The 26575-nt window shown below is 40.6% G+C and overlaps 1 protein-coding gene across 10 annotated transcripts in view; it reads left to right on the top strand.

The window, feature by feature from the left end:
• The first annotated feature begins 470 nt into the window (after positions 1 to 470).
• Positions 471 to 26575, top strand: part of RUFY3 (RUN and FYVE domain containing 3) — an 81034-nt gene continuing 54929 nt past the window's right edge. For 5 of the 10 annotated variants that reach the window (XM_081795525.1, XM_081795526.1, XM_060654915.3 and 2 more), the window contains exon 1: positions 471 to 946. In XM_081795525.1, the coding sequence (XP_081651651.1) occupies positions 583 to 946 (364 nt within the window). In that variant the 5' untranslated portion in view covers positions 471 to 582. Of the gene's footprint in view, positions 947 to 16302; positions 17175 to 26575 lie in introns of those variants that run through there. The other 5 variants (XM_060654916.3, XM_060654919.3, XM_078446047.2 and 2 more) reach the window with 5 other exon arrangements.

Here is a 26575-nt window from a genome sequence, read left to right on the forward strand (position 1 = left end):
GAGGGAGGTTCCTTTTTAAAATCAGCTTTGTCCTCTTCTCCCACCCAGATCTTTGTGCCTCGGTGCTACGGCTGAAGTTAGGCTGCAACACAAAACGCCGCTAGCTATCTCGCCAGGTCTCCCACCTTTCAAGCACTGGGAAGGGCAAACACACCTGACAGTTTAAGAGGGCCGTGCCGGGGGCGGGTAAGGACGCGCACTGGGCGCCGTCTCCTCCCCTAGGGTCGGGAGGGAGGTCAACGCCGGCGGAGGGAAGCGGAAGGTGGGAAGTGGGAAGAGGAGGACGCCGCCCCCTAGGGGAGCCGCGCCGCAGGCTGGGGGCCGGGGCGGGAGGGGCGGGCGAGAGGAGGCGGCCGGTAGGGAGACCGCTCCGTCGGGCGGGGCCGTCGCACCAGCTGGCTCGGACCCCGGCGGGGCGGGCTGTAGACGGCGCGGCGGAGCCCAGACGCCGGCCCGCGGCCAAGGAGAAAGGTGGCGGCGGCGACGCGGACGGGACGAGGCGGCGACTCGCCGCCGTGACCCTCTACTCCCCGGCCCAGGCCCGGGCGCGAGTACGAGGCGGCGGCGAAGGAAGGAGCGAGCATGGCTGAGACCGCGCCGCCGCCCAACGCCGGCGCGGAAAGTTGCAGCGAGGAACCGGCGAGGGGCGGGGAGCAGCTGCTGGAGGAGCCGAGCCGCGCTCCAGCCGGGGGCGCGGACCGAGAGGGCGAGGCGGGGCCGCCGCTGGCCTCTCCTGCCGGGCAGTCGGATCCCGGCTCACCAGTGGCCGCCCCCTTCTTCCTGCTCTACCCAGGAGATGGAGGCGCCGGCTTCGCAGCGCGCCCGCCGCCGCAGCAGCAACAGCGCTCCTGGAGGACCCCGCCGTCGCCGGGCTCCCCGCTGCCTTTCCTGCTACTGAGCTACCCGAGCGGCGGCGGCGGCGGCGGCGGCGGCGGCGGCAAGCACCGTGAGTGGCGGCGGGAAGGGGGGACTCGGCCGGGAAGGGTGCAAGGGGGCTGCCGCGGTCCGGGCGCCGGACTGTTTACCTCGGAGTCTCCCCAGGCCGCTGGCTCCCGCCCGGCTCGGCTTCCCCTCCCCTCCTGGGCCGGACGCTCGTCCTCGCCAGCCTCCCACGTGCTCGCCGGGTCCCAGCCCCCGGTCCCAGGCTGGGTGCCTTTCCCGTAGGAGCCGAGGAGGGGGCGGCGCCCAGAGACCCGGCAGCCCCGTTGGCCCGCCTTCTGCGAGCTCCAGGCGCCGGGGCCGCGGAGTAGGTGTGGCTGCTGCGCCGCCGCAGCCCGGGCGGCCTCGGTTGTACCACTAAAATTTTTACGAGCGTTCACGCCACACCCGTAAATATCACAGATGCGTCCAAGGGATTGAGAAGAGAAATCAGGACCAGTACGCGAGTTGACATGAATTGAATGTGTGGTTTTGGAGGGGCCCCTCCCGAGATTGTATCGTTTGGCAGGCAGAGGCCTCCACCTTTTAATACCACCGCCTCGGGAGCCCCCTGAATGCAGCGGACCTCACTTTGTGCTTTATCAGTCAACAGCTGTTCATTGCTACTTGCCAGGAGCGGGGTTCTAGAGTAGGCAGTGTGTGTAAAAAGACTTGGAGGAGTGTTAAATCTGGTTTAACATGACAGGGTCTTACAGTATGAAAATGTGGCTGAAGATACAAGGCATGCTGTAAATGCCAAGTACTTTGTTGTATGAGTTCTGAAAAGGGGGAGAAACTTGCCTAAGGTGATGAGGGAATCTCTTTCCCAGAAATGGAGCTAGAGACTTTTCTCACCAGAGCAAGCCTTTTAACTGCTCTACACAACCAAGAAATCCTGACTTTGTCTTTTCTACCCCTAATCCATCCCTTATGACATTAAGAGTCAAATGTTTTCTGTGTGCATATGCTGTGATTATCATAGTTAATCCTCACATCTGTGAGACAAATAGGATGCCACGTTTTCAGATCAAGCTGAGGCTCAGTATTATTGAATGATTTGACCCAAGTAACAGCTTTAGAGTAGGACTGAAGTTGACCCAGATTCCTTGCCTACCAAGCCCGTGCTCCTTAAACAAACACCAAACCTCTGAAACTGGGGGCATGGTTCTCTTAGGTTAGGAGCCATTGGGTTCAGCTGGAGGTAATAGTCCAGTGTCACCGTTTCTGTTACTTACCTAGAAAGAGGGCCAACACTGACCACTGACAAAAAGTCTTAGTAAAACCATAGGTTGTGTGTTGGAGTGGTATGTGCTAATCTCAAGATGGGAGTGCCTAATCAAGGTAGAAATTAGTCCTTTAATCAGTAGGGGAAGTAAAGATAATATTCACAACATTACTTTCAATTTTCTAAGGAATCTGCTTTCTACTTTGTTCTTTAAGCATGGCCTCTTTTTTCTCCTTAAAATTTTATTTCTGTGTAATCTGCTTATTAACCACATCACTATAGGATGAAGACACTCCTATCAATTCTTTATAATTCTGTAAAGGTTGTGGTACAACCATTAGTTATTTATTTATTTTAATGTTTATTTATTTTTGAGAGAGGGAGTGTGCAGGTGTGTCGTGGGAGGGGCAGAGAAGGAGAGGGAGACCCAGAATCCAAAGCAGGCTCCAGACTCTGAGCCGTCAGCACAGCGCCTAACGCGGGTCTTGAACTCACCAACTGCGAGATCATGACCTGAGCAGAATCGGAGTCTCAACCCACTGAGCCACCCAGGCACCCCACAAACTTTATGGACACAGCAAATGCTCAACTGTGGAGGTGTCAGCTGTGGGGATTATCTGAATTTCAGTTAATTTACTTGATGCTTCCTCCTATTAAGGATTAGCTTTTTTTTTTTTTTAAGTATTGTTAGAAAATTAGGGCCTAAGCATGATCAAGATCAGGAATGAAGACTTGAAGCTTCATAGGTGTGATCTCTTAGTCTCTACCTTACAATGCAGATGTATTGAGCAGTTCTTGTCCTGAGTTTTTATTTTTACCTTATTTTCTTTTCTTTTCTTTTCTTTTTTTTTTTTTTTTTTTTTTTTTTTTTTTTTTTTTTTTTTTTTTTTTGAGAGAGAGGGGGAGAGAATCTTAAGTAGGCTCCATGTCCAGCATGGAGCTGAACATAGTCTTGATCCTGTGACCACAAGATCATGACCTGAGCCTAAATCACGTGTCGGAGGATTAACTGAGCCACCCAGGCACCCCACCTTGTTATTTTTATATGTACTTCAGAACACATGCATACTTAGGAAAAGGAATACTCAATAAATTAAAAGATTTTTTTGTGGCTGCCCTGCAGAGTCAATGCAGTATTACTTTCTATCATGTACAATAAAACCTTGGTTTGCAAGCCTAATTCGTTCCAGAAACATGCTTGTAATCCAAAGCACTGTGTATCAAAGCGGATTTCCCTATAAGAAATAATGGAAACTCAGATGCTTCATTCCACAACCCAAAAACATTCATATGAAAATGAATAAAATACTGTAATATAATACAAAGTAACAAAGAAAATATACAATATAAAGAAGCATAAATTAACCTTCACTTACCTTTGAAAACCTTCATGGCTTGTGTGAGGGAGACCAGAGAGGAGGGTCATTGTGTAGGATGACTTTCACTATCGTTAACGGATGTTGAGTACAGTATAAATAAACTCTTGTCATATACGGTATTTAATGTGTCTGGCAAGAAGGCAGCAGAGGAAGGGGTCTCTGTCTGCATGCAGCCTGACCTAGAATGAAGCAAAGCATTCCTAAGCTTACTCTTGTTTGGAAAAGCAAGGGACCGTCCAGAGGTGCTTTGAAGTGGCAAAAAACACACTAGTGCCAGTTGTGGGCACCTTCCAACATGCAAAAATTTCTGCCAAACACTGCGGCCTGAGACCGTGACATGGGACCATACCCCACAATCCTGTAGAGAGAGAGGGAGAGAGAGAGAACCATTGGCTCAGTTGTGATCATGTGACATTCAGCATCACGTACTACTTGTATTGCAAGACATAGCTTGTTAATCAAGTTAAAATTTATTAGAACTGTTTGCTCGTCTTGCAGAACACTCATAGAACAAGTTACAGTCACAAGGTTTTACTGTACTTGGATATCAGAACTCTGCATCTCCTGGCTGTTCATTTGAGCAACCTGAGGAAACAGTTGTTGGTGCTTTTTTTTTTTTAATTTTTTTTTTTTTAACATTTATTTATTTTTGAGACAGAGCATGAACAGGGGAGGGTCAGAGAGAGGGAGACACGGAATCTGAAACAGGTTCCAGGCTCTGAGCTGTCAGCACAGAGCCCGACGCGGGGCTCGAACTCACGGACCGCGAGATCATGACCTGAGCCGAAGTCAGCCGCTTAACCGACTGAGCCACCCAGGCACCCCCTGAGGAAACAGTTTTAAAAAGATTTCTCATTTCAGTTACCAGGACAGTACTTAGATTCAACCTCAGTACCCAATAAGTATTTGCCTCCTCATCACCCAGTTTTTAACTCTTGTTACTGTCTTTGCCCAAAGTACTTAATATAATAATTTTGAGCTGTTGTATATTAAGGCAATGCCATCTTTTTTATTGTAGATACCTTGATTGTATTCAGATATTTTAAAAATTAACCTTTACATTTGAGTTCAGCTTTGTTTAAATGACACTGATAAAGAATAGCAAGAATGTGTGTAGGGAACGTAGCTTAAACTTTTCAGTGTTCATAATGTGTACTATGTCAGTGTAAAATCGTGCTAGATATAATATCCTTAATATATTCATCATGTTTAAATACAGCAGGAAGGAAGGCTTCTGATTTGCTGTGTTGGATTATGTTCCTTTCTGAGTCTTTGAGTGCTAGTCTGCTAATTTTTTATGCTTCTAGCTTTTAAGTGTCATAAAAATTCCTAACCATGCCTTTAAAAAAAAAAAATGTTTATTTTGAGAGAGGGAGTGTGAGCAGGGGAGGAGCAGAGAGGGAGAGAGGGAGAGAATCCGAAGCAGGCTCCACACTGTTAGCACAGAGCCCGATGTAGGGCTTGATCTCCTGAACCATGAGATCATGACCTGAGCTGGAATCAAGAGTCAGACACTTAACCAACTGAGCCACCCGGGCGCCCCCCTACTATGCCTTTTAAAAAATATTTGATCTATAAAAACTACAAGTAACACATAAATCTATTGTCATTGTTTAAATATTTACAGTACAAGAGTACATTGAATACAAAGTGAACTTTCCTTTTGGGTAGGAGACCTACCCCCTTTTCTGAGGATACCACTTTTGAGTTTGGTGAGTTTTCTTCCAGAACTTTAGCATGCATTCACAGACATGTATGGGTTCATATTTCATGAGGCTTTTTCCCCTTTGGTGTATGACCTTCGACACCAATTTCTCATAAATTATATAAGGATCTACTTTCATGCCATGGTACAATGCTTTTAATGCTTCCCTTTTCCATCCTAACTTTAAAAGTCTTCTCATGGATGAGTAAGAGATGGCTTCTTGGTGTTGGAGTGAAGAGGCACTCCTGCTATTTGCGTAGTTATCAGCTTCTACTGACAGTGATTCATTTCTTCTTCCAACTCCCAGAGCCACAGCTAACATTTATGTTTAGGGCAATGACATGCAAATAAACCCACATCTCTGACTTTGTCTTTTCCATTTCCAACAATGTACCAAAAAAAAAAAAAAAAAAAAGTTGCACTCAACAAAGAAGCAACTTTCTTTCTGTATTTGTATGTGCTGTTGTGAGATGGTAGAAGGGCTAGGAGGGGAATAGAAGGAAGAAAAAAAGTGGGAAGGAATGGTAGCATTGCTATGTCCACCCACTGTAAAGTTGCGTATAGCTAATAGTGAATGCCTTGTTGAGCCCTGGAAAGTGCAGAGAATGAGGGTTTCTGGAAACATTCACAGATGTGCTTTCTCACAGATGCACCTTAAGAACCCATGTTGGGGAAGGAACTGTCTCATTTATGTATAAATGCAGTAATGAGTAAGGGAAAAAATAGTTTTATGTTCGGTTTATACACATATATACAATATAAAGATGTGTATATTATATATGTATGTGTGCATGTATATATATTATTTATGTGTGTATATGTATATATTCTGATCTTAATTTATCTTCCATGGACATTTCTATTATTGTGTCTCTTTTCTTTTTTCATTGTTTAATAGCACTCCAGAAAACATTATACCTGGTTAGCAGTTGAATACACATTAATTAGTTGACCTGATGTATTGCTTTTTTTTAATTTTGAAAAGACAAAAATACTCCATTCTATTTTGTAAATATAGCGGCATCTGCTCAAAACTGATAGGTATTCGGGGAAGGATTGAACAATGAGAACCTAAAAGTATTTAAGGTTCATCTTTATATAGTAGTTTTTAGAATAGCAGATGGAGTTGTGACTTTTTTAAAGACAGCTTTTTGGTATAATTGACGTAGAGTGGTTCCTCCATTTACAATGCTGTGATTCATAGGCTTTCAGCTCTTTTCCAACTGTGTTAAGCATACTTTACCTGTGTTAAGAATCACTTTCTGATCTATTAAATGTTATTTTGTCAAGTGACAGATATAAACACCCATAGAAAAGGAAAAAAACCCTTCAGAAATGTAGCATCTTCAGACTTAAAAAAAATTTTTTTTAACATTTATTTTTGAGAGAGAGGGACAGAATGCGAGTGGGTTAGGGACAGAGAGGGAGGGAGACACAGAATCCGAAGCAGGCTCTAGGCTCAGAGCTGTCAGCATAGAGCCCAATGAGGGGCTCAAACTCATGAGCTGTGAGATCATGGCCTGAGCTAAAGTTGGACGCTCAAGCGACTGAGCCACCCAGGTGCCCCCATCTTCAGACAGTTTAATTGTAAGTTAGTGACTACCAGAGAACTAGAGTTTAGAACTAAAGAGTATCTAAATACAGGTGGGTCTTTTCCACCCACAGCTGCAGTGACCTGGTGAGGTATGGCGAGCTGGTTCATGCCCCCAATTCCCCCAGTTCCTGCATCCTTTGGCTACAAGAGCCTGTCTGCTGCTTTCTTTCCTGATACAGCTCTTATTATCACTGCTGCCTAAATTATCACAGTTTGTCTTCCCAACCAATTTCTCCCCTTCTGCTTCCTTTCATTTGTTTTACTTACACTTCTGGCCCAGCATTATCAAAAAGCTCACACTCTGATTGACAAAACAACAATTTCAAAATATTAGATGTAATCTTTGAGACTTTGTTTTGACTGCCCCCCTCTTGATAATAGTAGGTTAATTCTTTATAGACAGAGTTTTCTTTTTTCTTATTTCTGGTCTTAGCTTCATTTTGGATACTAGAGGATCCTAAAAGGCTCTCCATTAGATGAAAGAAGCTTTACTGTAGTTCTGTAATCCAAACAGCTACAAAGAAAGAATGTGAGTAGTAAGATAATAGTAGTGGTAGTTAGTGGCTACCATTTTATGGAATATTTTTATGTGCCCTGCAAAGAGCTAAAAAGTTCACATTTATCAGTACGTGCTGATTTTCATTAAAATTTGCAACAGATAGAAGAGCTGATACTTAAAAACTACTCTCTTAACAATGAAAACTGAATGGGGCGCCTGGGTGGCTCAGTTGGTTAAGTGTCTGACTTTGGCTCAGGTCATGATCTCGCAGTTTGTGGATTAAAGCCCCACATTGGGCTTTGTGCTAACAGCTCAGAGCCCAGAGCCTGTTTCAGGTTCTGTGTCTGCCCCTCCCCTGCTCGTGCTCTGTCTCTCCTTCTCTCTCAAAAATAAATAAACATAAAAAAAAAAATGAAAACTGAAAAAAAATGAGTCCATGTAGAACTCATATAAGTAGATGTATACAACTTATGTTTTTTGTCAGAGTATTTGGTTAAGTATCTCTAAATGACTTATCTAAATTATTATAAAATACAAATATTCTGATAGAGTAGCCTTAGATTTGCATTTGCAAATCTGGAGACACAGATTCTGTGGTTTTAGAATAGTTCTTAACTCAAATTTTGCACCTGTCAATCACCTGGACATCTTGTTAGCACAGATTTCTGGCCCTATCCCCAGAGGTGTTTTGTTTGTTTATTTTTAGTGAGGCACAACTGACGTATAACACTACATTAATTTCAGGTATACAACATAATGATTCAATATTTGTTTATATTGCAGTTTTTTAAGTGAAGGACAGAATGAATTCATATTCCTGCATAGTGTGGTGTCACAGCTCATGTTCTTAATCACTGTATGCTCCCTCACCAAAGCATTAAATCAGTTTAGGTAGAAAGCAGTAAGTTTGGTGAGAGAGAGAGCAGAGCAAAAGTGGCAAAGAAAGCAATTTTTGGAGCTAAAAGATTAGTATTGGCCTCAAAACATATTCACTTGACTTATTCTGTCTTGCATCTTTTTCCTTTTTGTTTAGCAGAAATCTGTGTTAAAGAGATGGAATCTTACAAAGAAGCTAAGAGAACATATTCTTCTAGTATAGGTTATAGGTAGTAAAAAGTCTGGGAGAATAACGTAGCAGAATTAACTGGATGAAATAATGATATTTTCTTGTTGTCTAACATACTTGAAAATTCCTTAAATAATTAAGTGTTGCCTAAAAGATACGCTGCCTCTTTATCATTGTACAAAAGGTAATGGGTCCCCATCATAAATTAAAGAGTCCCTATTTATGCATGTAAGTAAGTAAGTAAGTAAGCTCTACATCCAGTGTGGGGCGCAAACTCACAACCCCAAGATCAAGAATCACAGGCTCTACCAACTGAGCCAGCCAGGTGCCCTAAAGAACCCCATTTTAGGGGTGCCTGGGTGGCTCAGTCGATTGGGCATCTGACTTCAGCTCAGGTCCTGATCTCGTGGTTCAGGAGTTCCAGCCCTGAGTCAGGCTCTGTGCTGACAGGTCAGCACCTGGAGCCTCCTTTGGATTCTGTGCTCCCTCTCTCTCTCTACCCCTCCCCTGCTCACACCCTGTCTCTCTCTCAAAAATAAACATTAAAACAAAAAAAATTTTTAATGAGTTTTGCAGGATATCTGAACTGTTGTTTTTCCACCCAAACCTTACTAACATGGAAACTTCTTCCTCTAGGGTAAAGTGGCTCAAGTGTGAGCTGTAACATTTATTTTGGGAAGTCAGTAGTGTAAGATAGCATGACTTAAAATTATGAGAAAGGAAATGTTTTTAGAGTTACAGAGCAGTGGTACTTGAGAGAGTATCAGTATGATCCCGCCCACTACCGTAACTACTTCCAAATAATGGGAAGGTTCATGGTCTTCCTAAAGCCCACCAGGCAAGGGCTGCTGACCAAGGTGGGTATCCCTGATTGCAGGGACCCTGTTAGTGACTGCCTGGTTCTGTACTTGTTCTGTACCAAGTAGACATGACAGGCAGCATGTGTCAGAGGGAGTGGCATGGAAACTGAAAAGAAGTTTATAGGGGCAGAGGTGGGGAAATTTGAAACCTCGTAAAACATAGGAAAAGAGCCTGTCAGACTGTGACAGCAAGAGGCATGTAGAAAGCAGAAATTGTTTCAGCATGTTGCCTTTTAGAATACGGTTCCTCTAGGGGTGCCTGGGTGGCTCAGTCGGTTAATCGTCTGACTTCAGCTCAGGTCACGATCTCGCGGTCCGTGGGTTCAAGCCCCGCATCAGGCTCTGGGCTGATGGCTCAGAGCCTAGAGCCTGCTTCCGATTCTGTGTCTCCCTCTCTCTCTGCCCCTCCCCCGTTCATGCTCTGTCTCTCTCTGTCTCAAAAATAAATAAACGTTAAAAAAATTTTAAAAAAAAATAGAATACGGTTCCTCTAATTTTAGAATCTGTTTAGGGACTCTACAGGCATAAACATCTGCTTCCTCTGCCTTTTTTATGAACTTAAGAAATCTGGTCACCTGATATGAATGCCTGGTAAAGTTCTGACCCATGTCTTCCTTCCTCAAGGCCTGAGAGATGCCCCAGCATCCCCTTTGCTCACATCTCCTTTTGACTTTCCTCTACCTCAGTCCTATGAGCTTTCATCCTTACTGACTTACTCTTCATGTGATGGTAGCATTTTTCCCCCCAGAATTCTCAAGCACCTATAATGATGATAATGGCTAGTATTTACTGACTGCTTACTTTGTACAAAGTGCCATGCTAAGCATTTTACTTAACATTACTTCCGTGAAGTCTGAAGTAGTTAATATTATTATCCCCATTCTGTCAGTGAAGAAACAGGCACAGATACAAATACTATGCCAAAGTTATTCAGCTTCTAAAGGTGGATCTAGGATTCACTGTGGGCTTTCCGACTCTACATGCTCTCAGCCTCCTTTACTGCCTCCCATTACTGGAATCCCATCCTAAACTGAAGCCTCCTTTTCAGACAGCAGCAGTCCTTTAGTTCCTCATTCTGCTCAGTGAGGCCCTACTTCCTAAATGAATAAATAAATTTGAAATTCAATAGTTGTGTATGTAAACAACACTGAATAGCCGTCTGTGCACCTGTAATTGCCTGTTTTTTGCCTACTACCTTGTTCTTATGTCCCTTGTGACTAACGCATAGTAGGTGCCCATTGCATGTTAAATGAATGAATCTGTTAGGTACAAGTGACTAAAGCCTGTGTTAGAATGACTTATTTGTTGGGGCATGAATATAGCTTGGTTTTGAGGAACTTGGAAGTTTTCATGGTTAAGGTGAAACAGGAGGGTGAAAATATACCATTGCAAGAGTATAGAGTGCTTTGGAGTTACATATCTACACCAACAAGTATCTTTTGAGACTGATATTTGGTAGGTCCTGTTTTAAGCAGATGTATAATGGTGTGTAAAGCAGGCAAAGTTCTCATGGAGCCCATGAGCTTTGTGAAGCCAGCTTTTTATTTTCATTTTATAGTTGAGTAAATCAGAACAGGAGCAGGATAAATTTCCAAAGATATCTACTAAGTTGCTGGTAGCTTTACATCTGTAAATCATTACCTACTGCCACTTAGCCATGAAATCAGTTTTAGTTACTAAGATAGGAGTTAGCTCTAGCCTGATGCTAGTTAATTTTAATAAGTGAAAAGAGTATGCATGATAATACTCCTGGTGGTTTTTGTTCCTAACAAAATAATTAACTCAGGTATAATCATTTTTTAGTACTTATTATCATTCTTGGTTAATATCTACAAAGTAATACTGAGCTTTGCAAATGTATAAATCTACAATTGTAGAAATCTCAGCATCAGAGGTAAACATAATAGATTTTTGTCTGAGAGAGGGAAAGAAGTAAGAGGGATGGAAGTGGGTGGAAGACTGGAGCGTGTGAAAAAATCATGATCATTCAACTGAATAATCTTATACTTTAGCAGAAACATCTAGACTTTCCACCAATGTCATCATGATGGCATTTCATCAAAGAAACCCTTTTGTGCTGACAGCACCTAGTAAAATGTGGGGGTGGGGGTGGGAGAATTATTTTCTTAAATTGTAAAACTGTGATCCCAGAGGCTTTGGGAAGTAGAACTTGTGAGGTTTACAAACTGATTTAGTTGCACAAGTCAATAAGTTTTAAAAAGCACCAGTATGTGCCCAATAGGAACTAGGTAATAGGAGACAACTACCTATAAAAGAAATGTGAAATAGTTTCTTACCTTCAGACCTGTTGAGAATTGGTATACCTACAAGAAATCTATTTCTGGGGGCACCTTGGTGGCTCATTCGGTTAAGTGTCTGACTCTTGATTTCGGCTCAGGTCATGATTTCACAGTGGTGACATCAAGCCCCAAGTGAGATTCCCTCTCTCCTTCTCCCTCTGCTGCTCCCCCACTTGTGCCTCTCTCTCTCTCTCTCTATCTCTCTCTCTCAAAAAAAAAAGAAATCTATTTCTGAAAAGTATTTAAATAATATTATTTAAAACAAACAAAAAAAAAATTAGAAATAACCCATACATGCTCACCAGCATGAAAATGGATCAGAAAATTTTTTACACATACAATGGAATATTACCTCATAATACAGCAGCCAAAAAGATAAATTATAGCACACTACAATGTGGATGAATCTTTAAAAATGCAATGTTGAGGGGCACCTGGGTGGCTCAGTAGGTTGAGTGTCCAACTTCGCCTCAGGTCATGATCTCACCTTTCATGAGTTCAAGCCCCATATCAGGCTTACTGCTGTCAGTGCAGAACCTGCTTCAGATCTTCTGTCTCCCTCTCTCTACCCCTCCCCTGCTTGTACTCTCTGAAAAAATAAATATTTAAAACATAAATAAAATGCAATGTTGAGCAAAAGGCTTTCATACAGCATGAAACGCTTTCTATAAAGTTAAGATGAAGCTAAATATATTGTTTAGGCATCCATATATTCATAATAATACTTTTTTAAGTAAGGTAATGATATACACAAAATTCAGAAGTAATTGCCTCAAAAGGGGAGGCAGGAATTCAGAAGAGAGAAGGAGCACATAAATTTGTTGGTTCATTTCATCAGTTAGGCAATGATTTCATGGATATTGGTTGTATTTTTAAAGTATTAAAACTATATTTTGAAGTTTGCTATTTGAAGAAGTTCTGCAATAAGTCACTTGAGAAAATAATTTCCCCTTCGTTAATCTTTTCACACTACTGACTGTATTAAGCGTTCTTAAATTTTTTTTTAATGTTTACTTATTTTTGAGAGAGAGAGAGAGAGAGGGAGGCACAGAATCCAAAGCAGGCTCCAGGCTCTGAGCTGTCAGCACAGAGCCCAATGCAGGGCTCAAAACCACGAACTGCAAGATCATGACCTGAGCCAAACTTGGACACTTAAAACCGACCGAGCCGCCCAGGCGCCCCTCAAGTGTTCTTAATATGCCCAACTAAGTTAGTGGATGACTTGGTAAGATGCTTATTTCCTGCTCTTTCCTCAGAGTGGTAGTACAATAAGTAGTGTATCATCCTTTACTATGATCAGGAAGAATTTGGTTTACCCTTTGCCAGCACACAGCAGGAAAGATCTATGCTGGGATCCCAGTTTCTCAGAAAATGCCCACATATTAAAAACCTGAACTGAATGTATAAGAGAAAGTGGAATATGTGGTTTGTAAAGTGTGAAAGCTAATAAAATTTTTTTCTTCCTCAAATCTTAAATTTGTTCAAATTCATATTTGGGAAATTTTGTGGGGACACTGCTTGTGTTATTTTGTTTGTGCTTTTTGTTTTTTGTTTTTCCTAAGTAAAATTTAATCCTTGGGTTGGAGTGCTGATTTTTCAGGGCATGAAAGAAAACATGGACTTTGGTTTGAGGGCATTAAGACAAACCTTGGAATCCCAGATCAGCCACTTGTTAATTGTGTGATCTTGGGCCAGTTACTTGGCTCAACTTTGGTTTCCTTGTATGTAAAGAGGACATACCATATCTCCTTGGCCAGATTCTTGTGAAGATTTGATACAGTATTTATAAAGCACCTAGGGGCACCTAGGTGGCTCAGTCGGTTAAGCCTCTGACTTCAGCTCAGGTCATGATCTCACAGTTCCTGAGTTTGAGCCCCATGTCAGGCTCTGTGCTGACAGCTCAGATTCTGTCTCCCTCTCTCTCTAACCCTCCCCTGCTCGTGCTGTCTCATTCTCTCTCAAAAATAAATAAACATTAAAAGAATTTTAAAGCACCTAACAGAAAATAGAGATTCAATAAATGATAGCTAGCTTAAGTAATTTTTCCCTATTGTATAACAGGGACATTGGGCACGACAAATCAGACTTTGTCTTATAATAGTAGCTGAGTATTCTTTAAAAGTGACTTCTGACTTTGACAGTGAATCTCATTTGCTTTGAATCAATTATAAGATGGAAAATTCAGGCTGTGTAAGCAACTAGAACATAGTATTATTCAGATCATCACCTTGGATTTGAATTTCACTTAGGCCTGTTAGTTCTGCTTCTAGGGCCACACACTATACCTCAACCCTCCTCACAACCATCTTACAAAGATGTGCCTTTATTCACAGGTAGGATCAAATGAGAAAAAAGTTCAAGGTTTGTCTCACTGATGACTTCATGTTACCTAAGCTAATATGTTTACCTAGTAAAGACCCAAATGTAAAAACAGTACTAAACAACGTTTAGAATTATTTGTTAGTCTTCTACAAACAGTGCTTGTTCTCATAGGAAATTCATTGCCTGTGAACAGTGAGTAAGTGTCCACACTGAAGACTCAAAGGTGTTTACCTGCAAGCAGGTATGACTGAGATAGTGGAAAGACAGGTTTTCCTGCTCACCCACAGTTCTTATTTCTGAAATGACTCCTAATGCCTCCTTAAACTGAGAGATAACCAGTGCAGGAAGGTTTTTCTCTCCTTGGCAGAAGTGTTAGTTGCTTTGGGCTTCCCTCCTGATATTTCCTACCTGGAGAGAAGGACCTTTGGAAGGAATGTTGACCAGGTTTTCTCTGTTTATTGACCTAGATTTTCTTGTATGCTAGTGTCTTGTAATCAATCCAAATCTGTTTAAGGTTATTAAATGCATATTGGTTGCTAAAAAGATTGTCATGGTTTGTGATAGGCTCAATTCAGATATTCATGGAACCAGGAAATCTCAAAGCATCCAGATTTTTCTGTTTTCACTATTCTATATTTCAAGAATGTGTCAGTGACCTACAGTCTTGGTGTTGTACGTACAGAAGCCAGGGCTCTTTGGCATTGTGATTCCAGGAACTATTCAGTGTAAGTTTAAAGATTTTAATGACTGCTTACTAGGTTATAAAGTATTGCATGGTGAAACTATAAACTGTCCCCTTTAAGCTTTAATGTATAAGATGGAAATATGTATGTCTAGAAAGGAATCGACCTATAATTAAATGTGAATGTGTTAAACGAAGATTTGTGTTCAGTATTTGGGTACATAAATTCTGCTTCTTTGAAAGGGTGATTTTGTCTTACTGCATGCCCAGTGCCTGGATCGCTGCCTGACATGTGGAATACTCTGACTGAATATTTACTGAATGAGAAAATTAGTGAATGAATAGCTTTGGGTCCAGATGTAGGATAATGTTGAAAGATTTTAAATAGAAATGAATAAACCTGGGGTATTTTGTTTTCCTTAGTAATTTGCTGATTTTCTTCCTAATTGTAAATAATCATATACGTATATGCATTTTTACGTTGTACCATTTTGCTTTCCCTCTAACAGTATGAGAAATGCCTGTTTACCTACAGAACCTGATTCTTAGCATTTTTTCTTTGGGCTCAATCTCAAGTTAGGATGCAACATTTGTGAAATTTTAATATTATATTTGTATGTAATATACATATAAAATGTCATTATAATATTCAAGGAGAATTTTTTTCTTTTAGTTTTCAAAAATCAAGGTATCCTTCTGAATGAAATTCCTAAAATAGAATAAATCGTCTTGGCATATATTTCTTGAAGTTGTAGCTTCCACCTTAAAACCAGATCCTTAAATAGAAAAAATACTTGTTTTCAATTGTCCAAAACATTTTCAAAGAAAATCGTTATCATCCCTTATCTCATTATTTATTGCAGCTCAGAAAGGAAGCACCTAACTTTTTGCTATCAAGGTATAAATGCCTCATTGGATAATACAGACATGTATGTGGGTAGGTGAGTTGGTTGGTTGGTGAGATGATAATATATGATAATATGCCCTTAGGATGTTCCAGGATGGGAGGCTTTTTAAAAATATAACATAGTTTTATCTTTTACTTAGAAACATAATACATACTTTATGCAGAAACGTGGTAGGGGCGCCTGGGTGGCCCAGTTGGTTAAGCGTCTGACTTCGGCTCAGGTCATGATCTCAAGGTTCATGAGCCCCATGACAGGCTCCGTGCTGACAGCTCAGAGCCTGGAGCCTGCTTCAGATTCTGTCTCCTTCTCTCTGCCCCTCCCCCACTCACCCTCTGTCTCTATCAAAAATAAATATTAAAAACAATTAAAAAAGAAATTTGGTAAATACAACAACTTCAAAAGCGAGGGTGGGGCAGGGGATTGCCATTAATTGGAAGGGATTTTACTTTTTAGCATCAAGGTTTTTTTCTTGCACTTCTATCTAGTCTAAAAAGTCAGGTTTTGTACCTTGGAGAAGGAGATTGTAAATGCCTGAGAGTATGATATTTAACTTGAAAATCTGCTTTGGCTTTTCTTAAAACACCACCTTTAGTAAAGAATTTTGATAGCTGGGTATATGAGGGTAAAAGATGGAAGTGAATTATGTGCTTACTAAATTAATCTAACTGCCTCTTTCATCATCTTTGCAATGAAGTATTACCCAGTGTTAATTGTCCTCCTGTTATCTAGCCCTTTTATCCCAAAGTGAGGGAATTGATGAGGATAGGTGCATTGTGTTATGTCTGATCACAGTTTGACTAGCACAGTCTGGAAGTGGGTTGTACAGGATGAGAGCAGCAGCTTAATTGCTCTCCCTGCATCAGCAGCATCTATAAAGCATCCTGGGAATTGCTCGCCCTACGTTCAGAGCAGCTGGTCACATGAGCCTGGATTTTCAGTTCAGTTCATTAGTCAGCCATTTTGGTCAACACCCTGCTTACTGCGCACAACCAATCCTATTAGAACTCAGCATCCCGGCTCATCTGAGCAGATCCTGGAAGTGATTTCTGCAGTTCAGGATATTTTTTAAGCTAAATTGAAAATATTGGTTTATTTTTCGGGATTTTTTCGGGGTATTTTTTTTCCTGCACAAAGGAGGATTTTTCACTTATTCATTCAGAGACCAGTTTTTTAAAGCCAGCTAAGGTGGCATCGGCTGTGCAACGTTTAAAGCCTATAGCCCAGCTGAAAAAGGAGGGGGCAGGGAAGAGAAGATAAAAGGACAGAAGCTAGAGAAACAGGCATCATTTTATTTTGCTATGTGGTAGGAACTATCTATGAGAAAAGATAGTAGAGGATTGCTTGTCTTGAACAGTTGGTTCTTAAACCGTAAGGTATTTTTCCTTGTGTTTTGTTTTAATCTCCCCCACCCCTTTTCCTGAGAGCTTTGTTTCAGAGCTTTGGATTTGGGGTTTTGGGGTAAGGAGGTTTTATTTATTTTTGTTGGGGTGAGTGTGTGTGTGTTTGTGTGTGTGTGTTGTGGTCCCAGCTGAGTCATCATGTCTGCTCTGACGCCTCCAACTGATATGCCAACCCCCACCACTGACAAGATCACACAGGCTGCCATGGAGACCATCTACCTTTGCAAATTCCGAGTGTCTATGGATGGAGAATGGCTCTGCCTGCGAGAGCTGGATGACATCTCACTTACACCTGACCCAGAGCCTACCCATGAAGGTATGGTCAGAACCCGTCCACTAGTGTCTCACCAGCATCCTCATTGTTACAGTAAGCTGGGAGGGTCAGGGAGAGGTTTCAGGAAGAACCCGTACTCTGTACTCTAACCTGTTAACAACCATGACAACCTTTTTTCCTTACCTACCACCCAGTTTACCGTCTCTACTTTACTGGGAAAAAATATTATTTCCCTGCCCCCTGAGGTATCCTTTCAAAAGATGCTGGTGCCTATTTAGAGCTCTTTGTCTTTAAGCCCCTAAAGAGAACATGTGAGGTCACTTATCACATTTGGCCCTAATTGATAATGAAAAAGCTATTAATATTGATTATATACTAAAATATTATAGAAATTACAATAATTCTTAATAGATTAAGTTAAGACAGCATGACTTTAGGATTGTACTTGACATAGTTGAAGCACTTGAGGTGTTTTACCAAGGGATATCAGGGTATAACCTGTGAAATAGGCTATGATATCTAGAAAATAGTTGATCAAACATTATCTTTTTTTAATAATATGGACAGTAGATGAGCAGTTTTCCATTCAGTGCTTATTTAATGAATATGGATGCTTTAAAGAGCATAATGCCTCAAAAAGGTTAAACATGATTAATAAGGTAATCTCTACCCATAGAATCTATTGGCCATTGCTTTTTATAAGTTATTTGTGGTAACTGTGATGACCCATTTGAAATTTCCACTGTCAGTACCTTTGAGACCTTTGAGGTTGCTTGACTTGTGACTTTCTCCCAGAACCTTTTCTAAATTACCACAGGTTTTTACCTTGTACCCTTAATTCTCTTAAGTCAATGCTATAAGGAAGAGAGTTAATTTAAGTCATAGCTACAAATATTTTGTTTTTTATGTAATGACCTTTTAACTAGTGTTTATTCTCCAGCTTTGAAATAATGCAGAAATGCTCACAAATGAGAAATTCTTTATCAACATCTGCCTGGTATTTAGGCATATCTGCTGAATGGAGGGCATAAGGTGAATTGCACATAGCAGATTGGGTTAGGAAAAGTGATTCCTTGCCCTTGACCTTGTGTTGCAATCTTAGCGTGACTCAGATCTCACCCTTTATGTCTGAAAAGGATTTTATTTCCCCCGTTAGGCTTAGCCTTGAGAAAGTTTTAGAGAGAATTAATACCACAGAACACAAAGCAGTCATTTTGGGTGTGTCTTTAAGGGCAATATTTAAGTAGTTTTTAAGACCCGCTGCGTCTTTTAACAATTGGTTTGTCAGTTGGACAGCTTCCTTGGCTCTAAGTCTCAGAAATGTGCACAGGGGTTGGCAGACATCAGCTGGAAATCCATAGAATGCCAGTACTGTTTAAAACAACTCCCAAAGGTTTAGGAATCTTTAGGGAAGAAAAATACGTTTTTAGAAGGCTACCAAGAAATCTTTTAGTGAATGCCTCAATTTACATATTTTGTTTTTAAAAATACTCTCATCCATCTTGAAAGTAATATAATATGAAATATTCCCTTAATTATAAAATCCAGTATATTAGTGTTTCATAAATAATTTTTAACATTTTTAGTACTTTGAATTTATATTTGTTTTTTGAACAGGATTCCTATGAGTGAGCAAAAATGAGCTCATGGTTCATGTAAGCATTTATAGTGGTTCTGTATGAATCCTTCATGGAGAAATCTGTGATGGAAATCTGTACGAGGGCTGCAGCCTAAGCTCTAAGTGTCACATTCTTTGATTAAGGAAAAGAGACAAATTGGAACTTCCCAATACCTTAAAATCAGCTATAGAGGATATGAAGGAAAATAGGGAAATACTGTCCTTGAATTTTGGAATTTTGCCTTAAAGTGGGCAAGAGAAACAATAATTTCAAGTGATTAGAAATGGGTATAATAAAAGAAAGTCCAGACATCTGTGGGTTTGGGAACCTGGGAAACAAGGTGGTGCTTTTCAGAGCTTTTATTTCCTTGCTCCACTGGCTAACTCAGGATGTCTGAACAGTCATTTGGACTCAAGAAGTGTCTGCTTTAATATTAATACCAGTGATAAGTATTAGGTATAATTTAGCTATCAGCATGTAAGCAGTTATCTCCAGGCCAGTGATACTGTGAATCTCTCACCTTGTTGACAAAATGGAGCACCTGGTACCTGGACACACAGGAGGATTCACATTATACTTCCCAGCTGATTCTTGGAGGGAAAGCCTTCCAGCCACACAAATCCTGCAATGAGGCACCCTGACTCCCACAAGAGAAAATGGACAAAAAGCATCATATACCCTCTTAAGACAAGAATAAAGATTGGGCATGGCCTCAGTTAGAAGATTTGTAGTTTCCAACTTTTGTTTTCTGAAAACAGCTCATGCCTCTCACTGTGCAGCCCACAGTGCAGGCCTGGACCTAGAGTTTCCGCCTAGCTTAGCCCTAAAATACATGGGAATAGAAACATTCATGTCATCATTTCAGTGCTTGTTGGTAGTCAAGGAAGTGATCTCTCTCTCAGTACCCTTTTTTTAAAACCAGGAGGATATCTATAAATCTGTGTGAGTAGATTTCCCCTAAGACAAGAGCCCAAGACCGATTCCACAGAAGAGGAGAGGGTTCAGGAAAGGCTTCATTTAATGAGTGAGACTGGCCTGGACATTGTACATAATTAGGTGATCGTCAGGCAGATGCAGGGTGAAGAGGGGGGACATTTCCAGCAGTATATGGTGAGCTGGTCGAGCTGGAGAATAGCAAGTAGTTATGGGTGGTAATTATCTGATTGTAGGTGAGGAAAATTGAGATAATTAATGTAAACCCTATAAATGTTACTTATGCGTGTAATAGTTATTCATGGAGCCTTAGGATGAACTGCAGCATGTTTTTGAATACATTACCATTTTAATGTATATTTTTGTTTTTATGTCTAATTTTTTGGAGCACTCTGAACTAGTTGTTTACTAGACAGACTAAAGTAGACCATTAGTAGCTTAAATTCGTGTTTTAGCATTATCCTTTCTTGGAGCTCTATAAAACAAAGTAATTGATTAAAAATACAACTTAGTTATCAAGCAATACTTGTTTTCCTATTAACCTTTTAAAGAATGGGAATCTGATGTTGAGAGACGATGTCCACAGATGATCAATTTAATACAGTAAAATGTACCATCTGGTTACAAAGACAGATATAAGCTTTGAAATTACTTTTTTGACTTAGGAAACTTTCTTTTCAGATACAGATAATAAGAGACAGACTATGGAGGCAGTGACATATTGGACAGACACGATAGTTTTTGGGTATTGTAGAGAACTATATGTGATGGCAGACCTAATACATGCTATTATTGCATAACTCTGCAGCTGCCCTGGTGGTGTCATTTTGCTTCAGTGTTCATTAGAATAGCTGGCATTTTAATGTATAGAGAGGTAGTTTATATGAAACATCTGTCCTTGACATACAAGGATGTGTTCTGGTCTGCCTGTTGGTCAGAAATATTTATTAGGCATTCCTTAATGCAAAGTCCAGTTCTAGGGACTAAGAAATAAATAGACACCCCTTCACATTTCCCGAAGGACAGTCTGGATATAGGTTATAGGTGCAGATTTGTGATCAAGTTTTTCCATTCGATAGGAACTACTCTACTGATAAGATACAGTAGGGAATATTCTACTGATAAGATATAATAAGCAAGGAAAAATCCCCTAAAGATGTAATAGAAAAGTGTTTATTATTCAGTGACTGTGGGAAGTGTCTCATGCTGAGATCACTCCATTGACATTTACTAATATACTTTTACTCATCAATATCACTGCACCCTAGTATAACCCCATCCTGCTTGGGGTGAAATGTGTATGTTTTAATGAAAAAGGTGCCTGTCCCAATGGGCGTTTTGGCAGGGGAAGCCAAAGGGCTATTTACCAAGAAACTTCAGAGCATGAATTCACTATAATGCAGAGCTTCTAAACCTGGGACCCGTGATCCTAATTATCATTCAAAAAATTTTATATCTGTTCATTTTTTTCCTGTAGAAAAATCCTTAGTGTCCATTAGAACCCTCAAAGGAAAAACGAATAACGCTTTAAAAACTCAGCTTTTATCATACAGACCTTGGCCCTTCATTCAACATGCATTTAAGTATCCTACTTATGATTTATGCCCCACACTTATAATTTATGTCCTAGTACAGTGAAGTGAACAAGTATGGTCCTTTGGATTTTCTGGGCTTATTTGATAGGTTGGGAGGTGTAGGGTGGGGTACTTCAAGCAAGTAAAATGACAGTCATTGCAGTACAGTAGTACAGAGTGAAAAATCTTATTCCAGAAAAGATTTCCAATTGAAGTAATGTTTGAGCTAAGACCTAAAATATGTGCAGGAGTTATCTGGGCATAAACTGGAGGCAAGGGAGTCTTAAGGGGTAGGGATGGGGAGGAAGAACTGCACAGACTCAAATGCCAGAACTGAAAGGTGGTTAGTATTTATTTTCAGCCCCTTTCCAAATTTCCTCTCCAGTAATTTTCACATGCTTTACTGGGAACAAAATGTTAGGAGTAGTGATGAAAGTAGTAGGTGTTTTTTTTCCTTCTGGTTGTGCATAATGTTAATTTTTTAACATTAAAATCTTAAGTGTTTTAACAGTAAGTTCATTATGTATGTGCATTTACTCCTATACTTTAATAAAATAAGCATATATTATATGTGAATTTTAATAGCTCTCCTGAATAAGACTTAATAGTCATTTCTCCCAATTAATAGAAAAACAAAACTATTAATCTTAAAAAAAAATGTTGAGCTTTATTTATTTTTGAGAGAGAGAGAGAGACAGAACATGAGCAGGGGAGGAACAGAGAGGGAGGGAGACATAGAATCCAAAGCAGGCTCCAGGCTCTGAGCTATCAGCACAGAGCCCAATGTGGGGCTCGAACCCACAAACTGTGAGATCATGACCTGAGCCAAAGTTGGATACTGACTGAGCCACCCAGGCATCCCAAAACTATTATTCTTTTTTTTTTTAATTTTTTTTTCAACGTTTTTTATTTATTTTTGGGACAGAGAGAGACAGAGCATGAACGGGGGAGGGGCAGAGAGAGAGGGAGACACAGAATCGGAAACAGGCTCCAGGCTCCGAGCCATCAGCCCAGAGCCTGACGCGGGGCTCGAACTCACGGACCGCGAGATCGTGACCTGGCTGAAGTCAGACGCTTAACCGACTGCGCCACCCAGGCGCCCCCCAAAACTATTATTCTTAATGTTGAATCCCAGTAACCTGCAGATTTGTGATCAGACTTTCTATTTTCACTTATTTATATGTGAACATTCATTTATCTTTTTGATGATGAACATGTATTTACTAAGAAAATTATAAGCATGCAATACTCAAAGGTTCTTATGTGAAATGACTTTAACTGAAGTTGACGAAAAATCAAGGCTCCAATTTTCATAAGTAAATATATGTCATTTGTATCAAAAGTAGCACTTTAATAAACTATATATAAATGATCTTTCTGAATTTAACACAACACCTGTAGACACACAAGGCATCTGGCTATTATAGTTTTCTGCTATGATTAAACAAGCAAATAGTGCTACATGTGTTAGGGCGTAAAAGAAGGATATACGTGCTGTGTTCCACAACAAAGTCTTAATTTTGTCTTTTATTTTCATTTGTACAACTACCAGGAGCTAATTGTGTCACATCTAGATTCCTACACCTACTTTCAGCTTTTCTCCAAACCCATTTCTCTTCCTATACTGATTCATTCTTCATAAAATTGCCAAATGAGTCTTTATGAAAGCAAACTTTTCATTCTTGTACAAGAGCCCTGTTTCAGGCAGCCTTCTGTATTACATGTAGAGTACTCCTGAAAAAGTGGTAATGGTGTTGGAACAGGAGGAGACGTTATCATTTACTGAACACTTATTTTGTGCCAAGAACTCTTCCAAGTAATATGTATATAGTATGTCATTTAATCATTGCAGCAACCCTTTGAGCCTAGGTACGATTATTACGCCCATTTTACTAATTGACATTTGGGAATGTAGTAAGTGATAGAGCCAGGATTCAAACTCAGGCAGCCACAGTTCAATCTTCTTGGGGCACTCCTATAGCAAAACTCAGTAAAATGTAAGTCTACCAATAGACCTGCATGTAACAAAGGGCGTCTACTCTGGTGACCTATTTCTAGCAGTTTTGTACACAGTTGATCACGGCAGTGGCCAGCGTAAGTCCAGTGAACATCAAAATGAGGCCAAAAGCATGCCAGTTGGGGCATGCTTGGTGATTGCCATTAATTGGAGTGGAGATCTTAGCTTTTATCCACTTGTTTTCATTTTCTTCTTTCCACTCGTTTTTATGAAGTGCGTGAAAATATTTACATAGTTGCAGAGATACTCCCAAACAGCGGCACTCTGCTAAAACTGACCTGGCTGGCAGGTCAGCACCTTTATGTGCTAAATTTAAAATGTTTCTCAGGTAGATGTACCAAATGATGTGAAAAGCTGTTTGTGGTAAGAGAAATGTTCATGATTATGGATTGAAATAGTAACTACATTGAATCCTTAGTCTTTAGCCAAGTATTTCCATGCCCTGCTTTGGGTAATTTTACTTATCTAATGCTTTTTCATACTCCTGTTCCATACTTAACCTATTTCAGCCAGGTTGTAGATTCTCACTTCGCCAGGACCCTGATTATTCTTGCTGTTACACTATCCCCTCTTGAGATTCTCCATGCTGACATCATATCAAGAAATGGAAAGGCCCCTTGACTCCCTTCATCCAGAAGGCCTTCTCTAGCATGTCCATTGCTCTTCATCTCCTGAATCATAAGCCTTGAATCGTTGGGTAGTGTCTGTGCCACTTGATTGAATGCACTTGGAATCATTCTCCAGTGATTCATTTTAATCTATGTGATTCCTCATTTATAAAATTATATAGAAAGTTCTTTGGGCAAAACTTTGTTTTGTATCCTTCAGAAGGCCTCGTAGTACTAGGTACTGCTTACGGTAGCTATCCAACACACTTTGGGTGAATGCAGTAATGCCCCATAACTCCAGAAAATAATCAGTGGTGAAAGAAAAGATTATTGGAATACCTTCCCTCAATCACACACAATTTGTGCTTTTTTAGGTTTTTTAAATATTTTTTTAAGTTTATTTGAGACTGAGCATGAGCGGGAGGAGGGCAGAAAAAGAGAGGGCAACAGACTAGGAAGCAGGCTCCAGGCTCTGAGCTGCCAGCACAGAGCCTGACGTGGGGCTTTGAACTCACGAGGTGTGAGATCATGACCTGAAACCAAGTCAGACACTGAACCAGCTGAGCCACCCGGGTGCCCCTTGAGTTTTTTTAACTTAATTCTTTTAGTCATTTATCTCCTATTCCAGATTCACTGTATCTTACTTAGAAAGTTGAAGTTTTGTACAATGTAATAGTTTCTTATTGTTGTTTTCTACTAAATCCAAGAATACTATTCAGTGCTGATGAAAGTAGGGGAAGCGTTGGGCACAGGCTCTGCTGGTAGGCGTGCACATGGGTGCAGCTTTGTTGGGGTTCCCTTAATCCCTGTGAATCAAGAGCCTCGACAAGTTAAATCCCAGTGATTATACCAAACATCTGTCTTAAAGAAATAATCAGAAATAACAGGCAAGTCCCTGTTTTAATGATTTACAGTAGCAGGATCTTTAAAAGCAACCCGAGTCGCCCAATAGGAAAGTGGTTCAGTAAATTGTAGAACATCTATACAACAAGCCCTGAAAGATGATTGTGGAGGAATATTTAATGGCATAGGGAATTGTTTAGAATATAATTTTTAAAGTTTATTTTACTTATTTATTTTGAAAGAGAATGAGAGAGCGGGAGAGGAGCAGAGAGAGGGAGAGAATCCCAAGCAGGCTCCACGCTGTCAGCACAGAGCCCGATGTGGAGATCGAACTCACACTGGGAGACCAAAGCCTGAGCCGAAATCAAGAGTTGGACACTTAACCAACTGAGCCACCCAGGCGCCCCTAGAATATAATTTTTAAAAGCTGTTTCCCAAACTACATACACTGTGGTCACAATTTGTGTTAAATGCAGGGGTACATATCCACCACAAGTAAAACAAAATGTACCAAATATGTAAAAAGTAATTACCTCTGGACAGTGGAACGACAGGTGACTTTTATGACATTATTTAAGCTTCTTCATGTCTTCCAAATACTCTACAAGAGGGTATATTAGTATAATCAGGAAAAAAAATGCTCTTTTTTAAAGCAAAAGGCTATATCAGTATAGGTGTGTGATCATCCGCCTGACTCGTATTTAATAAGTACTTTCCTTAACAGTTTCACATCCATTGTCAGAATATTTTTTTTATATTTCCAGTAGACATTTTGAGTTTTTCTGAGTCCTAGGCCTGTATTTGTGTACTGGCATGCTTTGTTTTCAGAGGTGTCTAAAAGCTGCCTGCAGTACACCAGGTGACCCACAAGGTCTAGACTTAGATGCATTCGGTACAGCATTTGATTTATTCCTTTCAGAAGTGTTCAGAAAATAAAGCCTGAATTGTTAGGATTCAAACGGAATCCTGTTACTGTTCTTGGCTTTCAGTATGGCACACCTCCCTTTATAATCTGCCCTCAGTGAGATTACGGGAACATTTGTTGCCACCAGCCCTGATAGCCTCAGATTTGTATTGTCAGGTTCTCCAAGTTGTGATTACGTGTGCAGAAGGCAGTCTTTGTGAACTTTTCGAAGTGTGGACGTGGTAGCTTGTAATACCATCTTGGAAGCCTATTGGGCAAAGTTCTTTGGACAAAGTTCATCCCTTTCTTGTTGCTCTGCTGTGGAAGAGCTTGGCTAGTCACCCTTTCAAGGTAAGTTTTACCCAAGTTTTGTAAAATCCTTCCTGGGAGAGAAATATCAGCAGAGTTTTGTGCTGCCTCTGAGCTGACTGTAATGTGCTCTCCCTGAAGTCAGCACTCTCCTTCCCATTCCAGTTCCTTCCCAACTCCTTCAAATGCCTGCACTGGTGTCCACGTTAGTGCACTGTCGTAATCACAGTGCCTTACTGTCTTTGCTCTATTGGTGAGCCTTTCTGGACCTTTCTGAGAACAGAGCTTTTTCTTTAATCTTTAATTTGTGCCTTTCTTAATGGAGTTTATAGTGACTCTTCCTTGGGTCATCAGCTTCCAGTGCAGAATGTCATTCCTCCTAAACTTCTCTTTGACATATTTATCATTTTCCAGAGGTAAATGCTGTACCCGATTAGATAACTACTCAGTGATAGAGCTCAGATTGGAATTCAAGTCGTTGGATTCCCAGACCTGGGTACTTGTAACACGTGGCTGGAAAGGGCAAGTGCTATCATCTGAGAGCACCCACAGTATTCTCCGCTTTTCAGCTGTGGTTCTGTTTTTTGAGTTTTGTCAGTACCTCCTTTTTGTGGGGAAATAGAAAGCATAATGGGG

The sequence above is a fragment of the Panthera onca genome, chromosome B1 (genome assembly GCF_046562875.1).
Source record: "Panthera onca isolate mPanOnc1 chromosome B1, mPanOnc1 haplotype 2, whole genome shotgun sequence".
Taxonomy (NCBI): Eukaryota; Metazoa; Chordata; class Mammalia; order Carnivora; family Felidae; genus Panthera; species Panthera onca.